Genomic DNA, 18,829 nt, shown 5'->3' on the forward strand with positions numbered 1-18,829 from the left:
GATTTGGCAGGCAGGTGTTTCCAGAATGAACCCAATATCTATTTGACAGCTCTTGTATTTCACTGCGGCGTATTTCCCTTTAAATTAGTTGGGAGAATTTGTGGTCATGTCGAAATAACACCTTCAGGCTGAATAAATTGCTTTCCCTTGTCTGCGAGATGAATTATTGAAGAAGAAACATTAAATTTGATCTCTTTGAATTATGTGAATTGTGCTCATTAGCAAGTTTTGAATTGGAGAAATGAGAAAACAGCCCATTAATGACGTTGATCATTATTTAATTGTTTCGCTGTTTTCCTTCGCAAGGAAGGAGCATAGGAGCATATCCACCTTCTTTGAGAAGCACTCTTTCAAAGTTCTACCGTTTTAGTTCCAAATATAATAACATCAGACTGTGAAACAAGATGGTGGTGGAGCAATGAGTATTTGCATATTCGTTTGTCGCTCGGCGTCAATTAAGTAAACACTTGAAAAAGGTGACCCGTTTTCAATTTTCTCTGAGAGTGTTTGTCTTAGCCGCTGCAAGCTTAGGGCCGCCTTTTCCCATTAGTAAGCAACTGAAGCGGATATTTGCCCCTCAGTTGTTACAACGAATCAACACATTATTTGGAACGAACTCTTAGAAAATTTAAGACATGCATAGGTGTTTTTTACTAGCAGCAAAGGCTTCCTTACAGTCTGCAGCATCCTTGTGAAGAAGCAATGATACTTAGCTGTTGCATATATTATATATTTTGTTTTAAGAGATTAAAGCACTGGTGAATATCAGCGAGTGGTTAAGTGCCGCGAAAATTTGGTAGATGTTTTACACAATAAACCCAACTTCTGATCACGAATTCTTTCATGTAGCTAATCAGAGATAGAAAGAGGGTTATTTATTGAGATACCACCCTGAATCAGATCGTGTTTTTCTTCACCTGTTTGTTTGATGAATTTATGACGTTAGAAATAGAAGTAGTTTGCTTTAGATGGCTCGGAATTATGCAACATGTTGTCATTAGCAAGTTTTAAGTTTGATAAATGTTGAGAAAATGTCGCATTAATGATTGCCGGCACGAAATCTCAGTTTCACTTTTTTTTCTTCGGTTAACAAAGTAAAAGAATCTCTCTTTTTTTATTAAAAGAAAAGAACAAAACCATCTATTTTAATAAGCTGTGGTTTCTACTGTGTTGTTGGGTTTTGCCGAGGTTGCCGTAGATTATTACAGGTTGCTGATCATCCACAAACTTTGTTTGGGTGTGCTCTCACCTTTTGAGACTTCTGCTAAGGATCCTCCTGAAATTTGTTATCTGGAAAGGTGGTGTGCGTTGCGAATTTCTATCAGTAGAAATTCGCATCGGCACCACCTTCTGTAATGTTTTATCAGCAATCTGGACGGTTACCTTTGACTTAACAGAGTCTTTCTCTTCTGCTTTCTACTTATGGCCATCTTTTCAATGGCCAACGGAGCAGTTGTTCATGAAACTCACGTTGTTGTCTGCGGCACTTGGGTTGAACCCTTCCACGTGAACGGCATACTCTACGTTATAATTTGTCACCTGAGAGGCTCCGTGAAAATAAAGCTAAACGCAGCAGACCGTCTATTATCCAAATATTTAAAAGTTTTAGTTATGGAAATTACTTTTGAGAAGCTACTTTTTTCGGGTATCCTTTGGTACAGAGAGAAAAAAAGCTTTATGTGTATGGTTGAACATCTATGCTAATCACGGAATTTCATTTCCACTCCGACTCGTTATGAAAACTAGGCGACATACGATTCCGAAATGACCAACTTACGATTTGTTTGAAGCTGCGGAAAGGATCCTAGAAATGCCAGATTATGTTGCTGTTGGTAAGCAAATGGACTTGTTAAAGACTTTTTGCTTGTTTGTTAACTTGTTTTTGCAGATGTTTGAGCCCCCGGTTTCATTCATAGAAAGCAAGAAACAGAAGACTTCGTTTGAAGATATTGATGGAAGCAAAGTAATAGCTTACTTGGAAAAAGACTCGCCAGGTTCATATAAACTTACGATGTCTTCCTAAAACGTGATTGAATGAATCGATGAATTTCACTCTCTATTAAACAGTTTCTTTTTGCTGCGTCTTCAACTTCATCATGTAGCCATTTTCAAGGGGCTATCTGACAGTATTTGTAAAAACGTGTTGGCTTTGTCAAAGGTTAACTGTAAATGGAATAAGACCTTGAGAAATTTATTTGCTAGAGTAGAAACTAAAATTAATTCTGAGCTGGTGCGCAAATAGCTAAGCCGGAATGTTTTGAATTAGCAAGAATTGTAAATTTTGTTGATTTTATTTCCCTCAATAGAATTTAGATTGTTTAATATACCAGAAATGATTTCATGCGAGAACTGAACCCCAGATCAAGGAACACTGTTCTTGCTTCACTTTCAATGAATCTCTGCGAGCAGATCTGTTACTGTTTACCATTGCATTTTTTCATTACAGGAACCTAACTGTAAGAGGCAGCGACGAAGATTATCAAAAATTTTCTAATGACATGAGTTTCTATTGCAATGTTTGATGGTTAAATTTTTCGCTAAATGAGCTTGGCTCTTTTAATAATTGGTCAAACTGCTTTCAGAAATCAAAGCATTCGAAGAATCGGCCACGCAGCATCAACCCTTATTACCATTCTTTGCTGTTTCTGATAAGAAGGTACGTGAATCTGCCCGCGTACATTACTTTACATTACATCACTTTTACGTTGAAATTATCCTTAACCGTTTGCCCAAGTTGCATACATCTTACACAGAATTCGTAATTTGTGAACTCTCGTGAGTATCAAACTGAAGGCAGTAAACCCATTTGAAAGCATGAGTCTGACTTGACTTTAAAATTTCTCCACAGCTTGCCAAATCATTTCGGCTCAAGAAACCCAAAACCATACAACTCTTGAAACCATATGAGAAACCTGTCAATTACCCAGCAGATAAGGTAAAAATTATTTCATAAAGTCATATCAGGTTCGGTAGCGGCGTTGATATGTTTTTTAATGTCTCTGTGGCTTTAGGTAAATGATTTAGTAACCTTGGTCGCTACATTTCTGTGGCCTGAATTGATTTCGTATCCCTCGCAGCCGTTTCTGTGACAGACACCGCAAAGCTTCTGTAAGGGTCCGTTGCGTTGGATCCCAATAAACAGTTACCAAGGAGACCAGGACTAATTCGATTCATAGAGTGGGAAAAACCTAGTACTGTTGCAATAATAGAATGTTCCAACGCCACGATCAGTGCGGCGTACTCTGTTGGCCCTTCCTTGTATCAGCGAAAAAACTCTATTTGCAGCAGCGAGTGCTTTCACTTTTTACACTGGTAGTGAATCTCACTGTGCTAAAACGGGAGGAAGTGGAAGAAAAGGGAGGGGTACATATTGTTACTTTCAATTACTAGAGCTCCCTGTTGACATGGTTTTCAACAAAGATGTAGATTGGGGAGAAAAAATGTAGGATTGTGTGGGAGGATATAGAATAATGAGTGTGCTGCAGATCATACTTGGAAAGACTTACTGCAGTATATTTATAAAGTTAATCAAGGGGATGAAAATTAATTACACTTTCTTTAAGAAAGACTTCCTTTCCAAAACTCTTAATTCGTCCCTAAGACGTTTCTAATGTTTCATTTCAGACCATAACAGAAGAAAACATCAACAATTTTATTGCTCAGAACAAGAGGTGAGAATTCAGAGGAAAGAGGGCGATGTTTTCGTTTTTATTGTGTTATTAACATGAGAACAGATAAGTTTTTGCCCTGTTACACCGCCTGGAGTAAATTGTATTCAGTTATTTTTAATGGCAGATAAATGAGAAATTGTCATGATCAGTATGTCAGGTCATCTAGGCGTGATTAGGCATGTACATGTACTTAAATGACATACAATGATGTACAATTGACCGATACTGTAATTGCTTAAACTTTTGGGAATGAAAAAGAAATAATCGTATTGCTTTTGCTCGTAGCCACCATCAAAGATATTTAGGCATGGCTGTAAACGTATGAAAATCATATATTTGCACTACGATTGAAGAAACGAATATGGAAGCGATTCTCGCAGTTATGACCACTAATTAACTAGTAGTTGAACCGAGGCCTGAAAAAAATTCAGGCCCGTACGGAATTTGAACCCATGACCTTTGGGATACCGGTGCAGCGCTCTACCAAGTGAGCTAACAAGCCAACTGGGAGCTGATCATAATGACCAGCTCCTTTTTGGCTTGTAACCACCATCAAAGATATTTAGTCATGTTTTCTCTTTGAATCCTTTGTATATTGCAGAGGCATTTTAACGAAGATTAGACTTGAAGATATACATGATACATGGGTGAGCTCATAATTGAATTTACACGTGAAACGTTTTATCTTGAAGTTAAAGGTAGCTGGAAACCTTCTAAATGATTCACAATTTCAAAAACTGTGAGGAAAAAATGAGTTTCTTCCTTCAACCAATGTTGAACTTTATGACAATCGTCAAAAATCGCTTCGCATTTGAGACCAGCACTTCCAATTAGCTGTTCCTAAGTTCTGGGACGTTAGAGATTAGGAGTGTTACTTGCTTTCTAATATAGGACTCGTGAAATTATCTTTATCCTAAACTCTGACGAATCTTCGTAAGTTCGCATCTTTTATTGCAGTTTATCACTTTGCTGTGTGTTTGATTTGATTTTTTTTTCTGGTTTTGTTTCTTAGAAAAACACTTTACGTGGTGAAAGCAATATTTATTGTAGGTTGTGGTTTGCCTAAGCTTAGAGTGTATTTCTTTGAAATAGCGAACAATTTTAGTGATTTTGACACCGATACATAACAACATCTTGTTATCTGTTGTAGTCAACTAATGTGGAAGGTTATTTGGTTACCGCTTTCGTGAGGCTTGATACGAATGGTGAGTTTTTGTTTTTCAATTTCTTTTTTTTCTCTGTTGAATCCTTCTGCTGGATTTTCATCGCGACCAGTCTCATTTCGAAAAGAACTTATTATTCATGTCAAAGTGAATCCAATAACGGAAAACATACAGAACGCTAGTACCATTTGGAAAGATGCGTTTGGGTGGTTAACTTATGTATTGGTTGCTGAACTTTGCTATGGAGCATATCCGAAAAAATAAAAGCACTCACTCGACGTGTAACAATGAAACACGCATTCACGATACTTCACAAAGAGCCAAACTCTATGATGGTAACTTGGCCATGGAAATTGATAGTTTTCCTTCCTAAAGGAATCGTGACACTCAAAAATTCATTCATTACTCTATTTAATTCTTAACTCAATGAACTTTCCCCATTTTATTCCTTTTGAACAGAAGGTTCACAGTTCTTCTCTTTGGTAAAGTCGCTGGCCAGGCGATACGGAGACGAAAAGAAATTACATTTCTTGTGGGTCGATCCTGATCCATTCCCTACGGTGCGTGATGTACGAAATTATGTGATGTGTATTTGGAATTTACTGCTCTACCGTATTTCATAACGTTAGTAGTCTAACAACTATCGTGAATATTTCTGAACTTGGTACTTGGAGCAATCAGAAAAATCGGACGAAAATAACCAGACTCTTCTCCAAATAAACAATAGCCTTCACTTGGCACGAAAGTATGAACGAGTTTATCCGCGGACATTATCTGTCACGAGAATAGTTTTCTAAGAGCGAAGCTCGAGGAAAACTGCGAGCTTCGAGGCACAGATGATGTTCAAGGACAAATACATGAGCATATTTTCGCGTCCAATTGAGGCTATTGTTATCATTCTTAATACATTTCTGCAACTCGAGGGAAAGAGTTCAACAAACAGCCTACTGTTTGCTGCGTGAGATGTTTTTTTTTTCGGTGTTCCTATGTACGACTTTATGAACAAACAAAAATGCCCCTTCTTCAAAAAGCTAAACGCTCTCTCATCTTGAATCACATTTAAAACGAAACTTTCATTTTCGTGGACGTAAGGTTTGAAAATTGGGGAATATCACTTGGGGTATATCCTCAGATATTCTCCAGTTTCAGCTGAGGCGTATTCGCTCACGTGTTGCGTTTAGACAAACGCACGCGAGCAAAAATATTTTATGGATTATAAACATATATAACGTCTCAGACATTTCTTTAAAAACAGTTATCTGCGGACCCTCTCTCCACAAAGGCAACACTGAAAAGCTTGAGAGTAAAGGATATATTCGTCAAATGGGAACCTTGAGTCGCCCTGGAATCAACGATTGAATGTACTGAAAACTGAGTGTATATTTTTTCCTTTTACTTCAGATGCGTGATTACTGGCAGAATTCGTACAATATCGATGTGAACTCTCCTGTCATCGGGGTCATTGAGCCAAAATTTGTAAGTTCTTTTAACGAAGAATAGATAAATATTCTCTGATAACCAAAGGCTATGTTCTAACACAGAGTCTTCTGAGGTAGAGAAAGTTAATTAGAAATATTTGAAATGTAACATGGGAGTGATGAAAAGACAAGCTTAAAAAGGCAGACCTTTTGGCTTTTGCAAGTAGAGCCAAAGACTCGAACCCAGGACCTCTGGTTCGCGAGTTCAGCGCTCGAACCTTCACGTGACGTCCTCATTTTCCTATGTAGCTCATACCCATACTACTTTACCCGTCAATTTTGTGTTTTCACAAAAATAACGAAAAAATAAAACAAATATCCTCTTTTATGAAACAGAGCAAAAGTTCTTGGTTCGAAAGGAAAGGAAAGGAACTTAAATTACGACATCTCCAACAGTGGGTGGAAGATGTTCTGGCGGGTAAAGTGGAGCTGAAAGAGCCCGCGGATTCTGCGGGAGCGAGTCAGGGCCAAAAACGAGAAGAGCAATTGAAGAAAGAAGAGCTTTGACCCTAGTTGCTTTTTAGTGTCTTATATTCAGCGTCTTGTTACGAACAGAGAACGCTACCAAGCTACATGTTAGGGAAAGATATGGCGTCTTAATTGCGCTCATTTGATAAATTAAACCGAGCGAAGATTATATTAGTAATCAAAGCTGCGGAAAGGGGCAAACGCGAATGATATCTGCGTTACCCATCGATCACCCTGCTTCTCCCCCTCCCCCATCCCTTATCATTTCTGACTTTCTTTGGTCTTGGAGTAGTTTTTCTGAAGTAAACGTTAATGAACATTTTGAGATGTTGATTGTTAGTGATTTTTCTTTGCATTTGTTTCGCATGGGAGATTTTCGAGCTCGAATTCTCACTGTATTTAGGTGAAACATAACAGTCTTTGCAAAGTATCTTATACTAAAGAATTTTTTCAATTTACAAATCGCAATGTTGTTATTGCAGCTAATTGTAGTTGCTGGTTAGATGAATCTTCAAGATTTCTAGTGCTACGAATAAAAATTATGTTCCCGAAAGCGGGCCTAAGAGGGTTTGTGGTTGTTTTTGTCGTTGTTATTGTTGTTGCTATCATTGTTTTGTCAGTAAGGTTACCTAAAGTGCCACCAAGTGTTACGCGAGGGTGTATTGGGGGTTTGCCAAGTTTACGGAAGCCGTTGAGTAAAAAGCCATGAGCTAATATATTCATTGTTGCGCGTCCACAACACTCTAAAAGACCATGGATAACTTCGCAAATCAACTAAACTGGTTAAACCTTGCCTTTTTAACTGTTTTTCATCTCTAATTTTTAATGCGGACCATCAATGCAAAAATTTATCAGGCTTTTTAAGATCCTTTAAATTATGAGAATCTTTCAAGAGATCATAGTCAGACTTTTAATCAAGAATTAAAGGATATTTCGGCATAAGTACTTTATTATACTTATTTCATAATAATCATGGTAGCACGTTTACGTAGTCTCGAAGCAACTTATGCAGAAGAAATGGAGCATATTAGGAGTTGAGACCGAACAATTTCCCATACTCTAACTTACCCTATATGGATCGTGTGTGAGACAACGCCTACTCCTCAAAAGATTTTGCCTAACAGTTCTTTCATATGGTTTTAGTGGTTTCGAATTCGTTTGCTTCATTTTTAAAACACGTACCAAACTTGGAATGCCAAAGACACTGAGTCGTGATCTTCCCTACTCATACCCGACAAAACCCGCAATATAAAACGAAGAAAAAGACAAGTGACAGTTTGAGGTACCTTGTCGTAAGTTTCTATCTTGTAAATTCCATCCATTGATGAATTATCGATTGAAACGCTTTAAATAGATGTCTCCTCTTTTTTGTGCTGTGTTGTTTTTTTGTCCGCAGAGAACATGGATTGCATAAAGAAAATTGTTGAAAACTTGTGATCAAACGGCTTCCTTCTTAAAGTTAAAATCGTCAGTATAATAAAATCCTTAGAAGCCCGTAAATGATGATCTTTCCAAAAACGAAAAGAAAAACAGGCACACACATAAACAGCGAGGAAGGCTCAGGGTACGGAAAAATTTGAGGTTACATTTTCCCAGACTGCATTCTGTCGACTAAGCACGCTTCACAATTCAGGTTTGCAACCATTTCGAATAAAACTGTGATTCTAGGCGCGAAAGCCATTTATGTGAGTGTATTAGTTTGTTTACTTAGTTATGTACCTTTTTTTTTGCCTTTTCTATGTTTCGCTAACAATGACGATGTAACAGAGTACTGCTTAAGCCTGGAAACGTAGAGCAAACACAATATTATGGGCAGGTAATTTAGTGTTACCAACTGAGTTGAAAACGTAAATAAGCCGCTGTAATGAGTTTAAAAGGCTGACGTTTCGAGTGTTAGCCCTTCTCCAATTGCTCTGACGAGGGGCTGACGCTAGAAACGCCAGCCTTTAAACTTTTTGTTGCTAATTTACGTTTTTAACTCAGTTGGTAACACTAAATCACCTGTTATACTCTCCCACCGACACAGCACCACAGTTTCTTTATAAACTACCCCCTTTATACAATATTATAGAGTCAGCTTAAACATGTCTCCCCGCCCTGCTAGATTCAGATATACTTGAATCTGATCGGAGACTGGAGGCCAGGTAAAATGCCGTGCCTTTGCTCCGCCTAAATAGACCTGAGACAATGTTTTCAAATAATGCAGGAAAGTGGCACGAAAAAAATTGACTATATATGATTAAAAAAGATGATTTAAAGTCTTTTTTTTTGAGACGGACAAGTTTTATGTTTCATGAGAGCTGTAAAATTTCTTCTTGATAATATGGCATAACAGGAGAGACGCCAAAATTCTATTTACTAATAAAAAGGCAGATGGAAATCTTTCAAGAAAGAAAAGAACATTACAAATTCTCGCGATCTTCGGATATGGATATTCAGTTACAGGTAACTTTCCATTTGTAGACAAAAGGAGGTCACGCGAGCTTTCAAACGACTCTGAGATCTCAAAAAAAAAAGCGCCATGACATGACATGAAGGTAATGATTCTAAGCAAAAGGATATTTAGTTCCAACACATTTCGTTCAGCATACGTCAATACAGCTGTTCTTTATATGTAATAGAATTGATAAAAATTCGTTTCTGACTTTTCAAAGCTGTAAGGTTAATAACTAAAATCAAAAAAAAGACACGTGATACAATGCCTGAATAAATGCAATTACTTTTAAGTTACGGTAAAGCAAATTACATTTCGATTTTGTGGCGCGCATTCTCGAATTTCCGATGCACTTTTTTTCAGTTTGACCAGTTGCTCTAAAAAACATCGTTTAATAAATGAAATAAAGAAAATTTTCGAGCTTAACGGCAACAAGTTATCCTTCACCTCAGCGAAACTCTCTCTCTTAGATACGGCATTTCGTTTCATTTTATAACCCAGTCGAATGGAGTCCAAAGGAAAAGAAGTTGAATATCTCAATAATGATCAACGCTTACGATCGCTTTCTTGTAACAATGCGATACATAGAAACATAAATCCTTACCTTCGAGGTTGCTATCTGTACATCTTTATTTTTCCTATGACGTTATTTCGTGTTCCTGTGTTGTCTCTTAATTATAGATTGCATTATGCGCCTATACTTACCGTTTAAGTGAACAGCGAATTAAGAACTGATCTATCCGACCGGTGGTTATGAAACTACTCTAATACAGACTAAATGACACTTTTAAGCGTACATCTGCTCAAAAATTAAACAGTCAAACTTTTTGGCTAAAAAATGCAATTGTTGGTTACAGGTTACACTTAGGCCGTGAAAGATAAGGCATGTTCTTTTTAAAATAACATTGAAATTAAAATTTTTTGCCTTTGCTGACCATTTCGAGGAATAAACCGTATTGTTAGTAAGAATTTAATACCACAAATTTTTGCCTCACGTTATGTGCCTCAAAGACACCAGAAGGAGTTTAGTTTCTTTATTTTTTTGGCGAATTGGAATCAGCAAAGTGTTTTAGAGAGATCTGCAATGTATTCGGAGTTCATTTCAAATCTCTGGTCTAATTACAAACAACAGATGTTAATAGTTTGCTGTTATATAAAATAGATGATTTAAACATGACAGGAAAGGTAACTAAAACCAGAATCATTTTGTCTTTTTTTTCGCTGCCAAAAACACTCAGAAATAGAAATAAGTTTGATACTAATAATGATAATAACGATAATAACATGGCAGACACAAAGCACGGTCCTCCGCGTCATGTTTTGCTCAGATATAAGTTTGATGACAATAATCATGACAAGGCATTTATTTTGGCTTAACACAAAGAACTAACAGTGGTCCAAATTTTTAAAGCTTTGAAAAATCGCGTCGCTTTGGAATTTAAAGTCTTGTTGCAAACTGAGAGAAAATTTCAAGATGTAAACCTTCTAAAATGTCAGGCAAATTCAGGTTTAATAAGGGAAAAAAATCTTGCGATTCCCAGCGGTAAAAGCAGATCACCAACAAGTGACGAAAATTCGATGAGACCGTGAGAAACAAAGTGGTGAAAGTTCTATGTTTTGTTTTGTTTTTTTTTTAAATTAGAACAACAAAATTTAAAACGAGATAACTGTCTTTTTAAGCTGTCGTGTTGAAAGAGAGAATTACACCTCACCTCTGATGGAAGATCAAACAGAGGAAGACTACCAAATGCAAGGAAATTGAACAAAAATTTTTTTATTCTCTTTGCCCATCTACTAAAACATGCATATTAATGCTCACTCGGACAAACATTTCGTGAGGGGAAGAAAATGACTGCGTGACGAAAGTAAATTAAAAGCCCAAAAAAAATCCCATTCCATTTTGTCAAAATTACACCCGAAATTTTGATCGATTTAATCAGCACTTGAATGTAAGAATTTTCGGAACAACGTTAGCTTCAGATCCACTGTGCACGTACACCTCCACTAACCCAACAACAGTCAACCGATAACAAGTCCAGGCTAATGTTGAGTTAGGGGAGGGGTGGGTGCGCAGTGGCTAAGATAACGACATTCATACGAATTTTCAAGCAAAAATCGTCTATTTGCGCTCCATTCCGTCATTGTTGCACGAGGTCCTTTCTTTCTCTCGCCTTACGCAGTACTTCCTCAGCTCCTCTGGCGATTAAGGCCTGCGCTAACGTCTCGCCCAGTTTTTCAGCTGTTACAATGATGTCACGCATTCCCGTTGGGACATAAATACTCGACTGGGTGAGTATGGCATGAGGGCAGCTACCATCCTGGACTGAAGGGTCTGGGAGGGTTCCCGTCACAGTCTCCTTGAGACATTCTGTTCCGTCCAAGCTAAACACAGCACCTGTCATGGTTAACTAAAATCACACAAAGAGGGTTAAGTTTTCTTCATCGCGAATAGAGAAGTTGGGATGGGAGGGGGGACTAGGGAAAAGCAGTGGGGTTCTTCTTTTTTAATTTTAGTTATCGTCATTCGCGATTTTTAATACAGTTATTCCTACTGAGTGAAAAATTGACAACTATCCTCCGAAGTGGAGGTGGTTAGAGCCACTGGTAGACACTGACACTGGACTGAAATAAAATTTTCAGTATATACTACAACAGTGAGATAATATCGCACAAAAAGATGATTTAAACTCATTTATTCCTGCTACGATTACAATATTTTCGAGCGCAGATTCCGTAAGCGCTGCTCGGAGGTGAATGGCAGATAAATGCGGAGTTTGAGTAGCTAATCAGGGCGCACCTTCGACGCTATCCACTGTTTTGGTATATACTAACCAAGTTTATTAACTGATTGATCGATTGATGGACTGTTAAAATAAATGACTGGTTGATTGATTAACTGAATTATTAACAAAGAGACCATTGAATGATGGATTTATCTACTGATTGACTGATCAATGGAAAGATTGATTGACGGGTCGATCGATTGATTGATGAATCGATCAATTAATGGGTTGATTGATTGATTGACCGATTTGCTGACTGACTGACTTACCGACTGACTGACTGGTTGATTGATTGATTGATTGCCTGATTAATTTATCGATTTGCAATACCGCACCTGATTGTCATCCAGGCTGGAGGTTATTCCAATGGGAACGCTGCATCCTCCCTCCTACATGGGAAGCAAACCAAAGCAGTTTACCAAGTTGAATTTACAAACTATAATTATGACTCGAACTATGGGAGAGATAATTTAAAAACCATCACTACGACGTCCTACGACGTCAATAAGATCATATTACTAACCAAAGTCCTCAAGAAGTTTCTCTCAGCAGCACAACAGATACTGGTGTCTCTATCGATCAGTTTAGACACTAATTCAATGGTTTGTTTATCGTCAAGATTAACTTCAACTGCTAGAGCTCCCTGGAAATAAGACAAATTCATCAATGCCAGATAGTAAAGAATCTTAAGTCACAAAGAAACAATCAGAACAAGGCTAAAACCAAAACCAAAGTGATCAAAAGAGCCAATCAGATGAGAAGAAACCACCTGCGTAAACACAACCAAACTGCCTGAAGCGCGGGAAAATGAGGGCGACCAAGTCGTAAGTGGTTTTAGTTTCGCATCTGATTGGTTGAGAGAGTAGTGCGAGTTTTCTGGACCAATCACAGAGCGAAGAACAAAAAGAAGAAAAAAACCCAAAACCAATACAATCTCGGATAGCATTTGACACTCAATTGAAAATTGCTCTATTATAACCCAAGGTGAAATCAAGTACAAGGATTCAAGGGCGAAAAGTTGCAATCAAATGAGGCGCGGTTGGCTACACATTTGGAACTCACTGTTTGATAGAACAGCCTATACAGTCACACAAGAAAACTCACAATACGCAAAAACTGTTCCTAAAACCCAAATAAATTGTCTGTACTTAGTGTTTGCAGCAAAAGCTGTAAGGTAATTTGAAAAGGTTACTTAAGTACAAAAGTTCGATAAGGATAGCAAACCTACTGTGAAATGACTTAAGCACTTGAAATTCCCTTTTGCCAAAACTAATATTTGACTCTAAAATATTCCACACTAATAACGTAACTAAGCCTCGGTATCTTCACCGAGATTAAACTGGCCATTTGTTTCGCAAGAAAACTTATCGAGGCCCGCTGAACTCGAGAATGCGCTGATGTAAACACTTTCGTAACCAACCTGTCCTACAGCATACAAGCACTCATCAGGACCAAGAACCTGTGGAAAAAACGAATTGTCATGAAAACAGGAAAATACCCCTTCAAAAAACTTTAAACGAAAACCATACATTCCTTTTTATCCACAGACTTTTCCAAAAAACAACAAACAAATTGCTGTGCTAGGCTCAAAAAAAAAACAACAACAACAATAACAGCAACAACACAGACATAACAAGACATTGCAAGTAGGCTCTCTCTATCAGAGTTGCAAGACGCTAGTACCACAGTCGCGAAGATCAATTAATTCATTCTCGTGTCGCAGCTCTAATAACGAACGTTTGCTCACTCGTAGGCAAGCTAAATTAATGCAGCATTTGCTAGACGAGATCAGGAATGAATCTGACCTGCTCAATACGTTCCGCCCAACCCATGCGGTCCATTCCTGCAGCTGCCAAGATGAGAGCGTCATATTTATCACCAGCATCAAGCTTGCTGAGTCTAGTGTTTAGATTTCCACGCTGGTCATTGGAAAACACGTTGTTAAGGACATTTAACTCGCTTGTAAAAAGTATCAAAGAATTTTATAGGTTCTCTTTCGATTATCTAAAAGTATCTTAATCATACTTGAAGTTCTCTTAAAGCCGCTCTATACTGGTGACGAAGTCGGAGTCGGAATCGTAGACAAAGTCGGGATCGTAGTCGGAGTCGTAAGAGCGCTTCCGACTTCTGGAAAATCGAAAGTCATAGTCGTAAGAGAGTCATAGGCTCGACAGAATCAGAGTTGTAAAAATCAGAACGGTTTCATTTTCTTCCGATTCCACTTCTGACATCGACGCTTATGTTCCATTGAAAGCTGATTCACAAGCGGAAGTGGAAGAATCAACCGATCACAATGCGAGTTCTCAGGCCATCCAAAGCCTTCCAACTGCGACAATCCAGTTTATTTTTCTTCTGATTCCGTCGGTTTGATTTTCACTTGATTGTATCACTCTGCGACTCCGACTCCGAGCGCGTCGAAAACTACCCTTTCGTTTTGCATGGGTATCGAGCCAAGTCCAAGACTCCATTGATTTTCCTTCACTTAGCTCCGTGATTGGTCTAGAAAACTCGCGCCACATTCTCAACCAATCAGATTTTAAGGTAAGACCAATAACAACTTGCAACTTGGTCACTCTCCTACTTCCGCGACTCCGTCGATTTGCTCTGTCTACTTTGACTTGTTAGTGGCTCCTCGTTATCATTAGTTGGGTTTTTTTCACGACAGTCAATCGAAAGCACTTCAGCTCAGCGATCGGTGGTTCTGCAATGACTGTGTTTCCGCACAATCGTTAGGGTCACATTATGCTTTAACAATCCTAGCACTCAGACAAATAAGGGGGGCAAGTTTCTTAAGAAACTAAAGAAACTGTGGTGCAGCGTCGATGGCAGAGTATAACAAGGTAATTTGGTATTATCAGCTGGGTTGATAACGTAAATTGACCACTGTAAAGAGTTTAAAAGCTGACGTTTCGAGCGTTACCCCTTCGTCAGGGCGAGAGCGTTTTGGGCGTTGGCCTTTTGCTCTGACGGAGGTCTAACGCTCGAAACGTCAGCTTTTAAACCCTTAACGATGGCCAAGTTAAGTTATCAACTCAGTTGATAACACCAAATTACCCTAGCACTCAGGCGTCTTTTTATACTTAATCGAGTTGTCTCGCGCGTGGCGAACCAAAATCTTTTTAACGACCAGTTTCACAAAAGGATACGACATCTTCAATAAGCAAATGAGGAAAAGCTCTTTTAAGTTGTGCACTACGCCTTAGTGAGCTTGTCCCAATCACACTGTGGGGGAAAATGAATACAGCTGTATATGATCAACAATCGAAAATAGCATTAGTCCTAAGTTTGTTCAAAGGCGTGATATTATAGTTAATCTGAGACATTTAAGGAATGCTATAAAATATTATTTCGGAAAGGCAGAAAAACAAAAAAAAAGACTCGCAAACAAATAAGAAAAGATGACCAGGGATGAAATTAAAAAGATTTGAAAATCACGAAGCTGAAAAAAAAACCCTAACCCTTTCAAAGGACTCTTCATGGGTGAGACATGGACACTTTTGAAAGTACCGTAAGTATACATTATCTTTTATACATGTCTATAACTCTTTATGAGTAAAATTACATCGCAAAGTTAGTTCTCACCTCCCTTTGGGTAAAGAAGCGAGATTGGAACCTTTGTGTTTAGGATGAAAGACAACCACATCATAAGGACTGTCTCGCCTGATAAAACGCAAAGAGAAATACTAAATCACCCGACACAGGTAAAAAAATCTTAGGACCGGTTATTTACACGAGGTCTAACCCAAATTGCAGTTTTATGCAAGCAGTGGGCCTTAGGTATTCCCTATAATAGGGATGTTTTCATTAAATTAATGACCTTCCACTGCTAGCTTTTGGCCCTCTTGACTCTGCTCACAAAAATTAATGTTCAGATAAAAGATTCAGTTAAATTCAAGATAGTTTAGATTGTGGTTTTGTTAAACAATGGCTAAACTTTTATTAAAATGACCAGCCCTTAATTTCTGAGTAATCTTTTCATATCAAATTTGTGCTATAAAATTGGAAAAGAATCCCACTATATTCCACTGATCACCCTTTATACCCTAACATCAGTATGTATATTCTCCACACCATTCTCTATACATTTCTTAAGGTGTTAACAAGGAGAATTAGTTGAACAATCAAGAGCTTCTTTAGTTGGTGATCATTTCCTATATTCTTGTGACCTTAATGTGTGATTCAGGAATGAAAAAAATAATATTAATGTAAAGAGAAATTAGATGCTGGTCACTATTAGGGTTCGAAGAGTTAAAACCATTACCTGAAGACAGCCCCAATTAACATGCCTGGTGGAAGAGTGGATGGAAGATCCTTCAGTGAATGAACTACAAAATCCACACTAAGAACAAACAAAAAGAACTCCTTAAAAGAGAAATTGTTCTTCTATAAAACTAAAGTAAAGTAATCAAAATTTGCAATCAGAAATAAAACTACATGAAGCCTATAAGAGGAAATGTTAAGCAACATCAACCAGGTGACAGTTGTTTTCAGCTTGGAGTGAGTTTAATGATTGAAAGTAGGTGACATTCATCTTATGGAGTAGAACCACTAAATGTACCTACCTTTTATTTGCCAAGGCGACTTCTAATTCCTTTGTAAATACACTTTTTTCTCCAATCTAAAGTTAAAAAAATTCAGTCATATTATAAGTTATGTAGGCACGTTGACAATATTGAAACTGAATAAGAGAGTTTTTCAATAAATTACTTTAATTTTCTTTAATCAAAAATTATAATTTACGGTGTCCTTATTCAAATGAAGGTCAATAGAGAATAGGGCCCCTTTATTTAAGGACTGTGACTACTTGGTTCCATTTCAATTGTGCGAGTGGTTGGAAAATTAGAGAGTGTTTCATAAAAAAAAAACAGTAACAAGCACAGGGTCATGGTGTCTCAAGTAAGATAAAATTTCAGATGAGTTTTCCTTCTTATGGCAAAACATTGGTAATTGTAAGGGAGGTTTAGCCCTTTCACTCCCAGATCACAATAGTAATTCTTTACACTATCTACCATACAATTCTTCTGATGTTAGTTTGGAGAATTTTGTATGGGATCAACTTGTAATCCTCTGGTTGATATTTTTCCTAATTCTTATCACTTGTCTGCTTGATATTGTATTGAAAATGTAAGGAGAAATTCTGTCTTGGTAACCCATGGGAGTTAAAGGATTAAGGAATGACTGGGTTCTACTTTAAAATTAGTATGGTAACCTTTTATCTAATTAAAACAAGCAGCACAGAATTACTTATTTGACATATTGATACAATCATGTCTCAGTCATATACATGTACCACTAACCTTGGGTAATGGTTTTTCTAAAATGTTATCTCCTATGGTAGACATGGAAACTAAGGGGAAACAAAGTAAAAGCAACCATCAATTGTTCACATTGTGTACAGGATGAACCAAGGGTCAAGGGTTAAGAGTCAGTAACTCTTAATCCTTTCACTCCCACAATCTCACTGGTAATTCTCCTTACTGTCTGCGATACAATTCCTATGATGCTGATTTGGAGAATTTGGTGTTAGATCAACTAATATTCCCTTAATTGAAATATTTCTTTATTCTCCTCTCTTGTCTACTTGATGTTGTATTGACATTGTAAGGAAAAATTCTGTCTTGGTCACCTGCGGAAGTTAAAAGGTTAACTGGAGGTAATGTTAGGGCACGGAGAAAGACAGAAATTAAATTCTAATGGTTACAGTACTAGACTCTGCATGGAAAAACTTTAAGATTGAGCCAGAGCCATTGTGCTGTTTTCCTGGGAAAGAACACATTACCTTTCTCCTCCCAGGAGAAAAAAATGGGTCATAGCAAAACTTCCAGGGAATCCTGAAAAATTCTGAGGGGTAACTTAAAATTGAACTGCAGCTTACAATTGAAAAGGAAAAAAAGGTGATTCCAGACACTGCAGAAACTATCCTATGTTCTAGAAGCCATGTGAGTCAGCTTCATATACAGACTTGACAAACTGATCACACTTGATTTAATTCAAAGATAAAACTTCCCAATAAATGTAGATGAAACAAAAAAAGGAAAAACTCACCAATTTCAAAGGAAGTGTTTGGCCAAAGCTTCTTCAGTTCATCCACAATGACATTAGTTTGAATAAGAGCCAACTTTATAAAAGTAAATAAAAAAAACTGCATGAAATAAAGTCTACGTTGGTTACCTTCTGATAAGTATCCACTAACATTTAAATTGGCAAGAGGTCACGATGGCCAGATATTGGCCTTGTTCTGTTCAATCAAACAAAAACACGGCTAACAGTATATATAGTTCATTAAAATAATGCTATGAGGTACTCTTACAACCACTGAAAATAAGCTATTTCGTTTTCTTTTCATCACAGCCCGCCACACCCTAACCGACCCCCTTCCCCAACACCAAAATCTGTTGCGAATACATCTTCAAATCGTACGTTGAAACCAATACACTTAATTAGACGTTGTAGTGCCATATTTTTACATCAATATCTTTGTTTAATTTTTTTTTAGGCGTAAAACTCACGAGATCGATCGAATCTTGTCCCAATTTAAACATTTTCTAGAACCGGAAAGAATTTTTAACTTCATAGTGTTTGACTTCAAGCATACAGAATCTCTGTACAAAGACAAACACATCGAGTTTATGGACTTAAGACGCCACAAATAAGAAATTTATCTCCTAAAAGAATTTATTGCCACAGTAATAACTTTTAAGCGTCTACCAACATACCTGACTCTTGCGTGAACCAACTTTTACGACTCGCGCTGCGTCCGCCATATTGACCGAGATTACTACACGTGCCGAAGGACTGGTGACTAATGATCTTCGTTTCAAAGCGAGGCCAC

At 37.6% G+C, this 18,829-nt stretch overlaps 2 protein-coding genes across 2 annotated transcripts in view; one reads left to right on the plus strand and one right to left on the minus strand.

Annotated features, from left to right (window-relative positions):
* Nucleotides 1-7,352, plus strand: part of LOC131787227 (calsequestrin-1) — a 49,918-nt gene extending 42,566 nt beyond the window's left edge. Inside the window, exons 5-13 of the mRNA XM_059104313.2 lie at nt 1,889-1,994; nt 2,583-2,656; nt 2,849-2,935; nt 3,625-3,671; nt 4,273-4,318; nt 4,822-4,876; nt 5,294-5,394; nt 6,236-6,310; nt 6,649-7,352. Coding sequence (XP_058960296.2) covers nt 1,889-1,994; nt 2,583-2,656; nt 2,849-2,935; nt 3,625-3,671; nt 4,273-4,318; nt 4,822-4,876; nt 5,294-5,394; nt 6,236-6,310; nt 6,649-6,819 — 762 coding nt within the window. The 3' untranslated portion in view covers nt 6,820-7,352. The remainder of the gene's footprint in view (nt 1-1,888; nt 1,995-2,582; nt 2,657-2,848; nt 2,936-3,624; nt 3,672-4,272; nt 4,319-4,821; nt 4,877-5,293; nt 5,395-6,235; nt 6,311-6,648) is intronic.
* Nucleotides 7,353-10,972: 3,620 nt separating this feature from the next.
* LOC131787236 (porphobilinogen deaminase) lies at nt 10,973-18,773 on the minus strand. Its single transcript, XM_059104326.2, has 12 exons — nt 18,714-18,773; nt 18,043-18,115; nt 17,295-17,344; nt 16,560-16,615; nt 16,259-16,336; nt 15,580-15,657; nt 15,144-15,219; nt 13,803-13,916; nt 13,418-13,456; nt 12,521-12,640; nt 12,333-12,386; nt 10,973-11,622 (listed from the first exon to the last, which is right to left on the minus strand). The coding sequence occupies exons 1-12, from the start codon at nt 18,759-18,761 to the stop codon at nt 11,353-11,355; spliced, it is 1,056 nt and encodes a 351-aa protein (XP_058960309.2). The 5' UTR covers nt 18,762-18,773; the 3' UTR covers nt 10,973-11,352.
* Between the last annotated feature and the right edge of the window lie 56 nt (nt 18,774-18,829).

This window comes from Pocillopora verrucosa, chromosome 6 (assembly GCF_036669915.1).
Source record: "Pocillopora verrucosa isolate sample1 chromosome 6, ASM3666991v2, whole genome shotgun sequence".
NCBI classification, from domain to species: domain Eukaryota; kingdom Metazoa; phylum Cnidaria; class Anthozoa; order Scleractinia; family Pocilloporidae; genus Pocillopora; species Pocillopora verrucosa.

Coding starts and splice junctions, on each gene's coding strand:
- LOC131787236 (XM_059104326.2), bottom strand. CDS start 18,761: ATGGCGGACGCAGCGCGAGTCGTAAAAGTTGGTTCACGCAAGAGTCAG. Junction 15,658..16,258: donor TTAATTGGGGCTGTCTTCAG/GTAATGGTTTTA, acceptor GCGTTTTATCAG/GCGAGACAGTCCTTATGATG. Junction 12,387..12,520: donor GAAACTTCTTGAGGACTTTG/GTTAGTAATATG, acceptor CTTCCCATGTAG/GAGGGAGGATGCAGCGTTCC.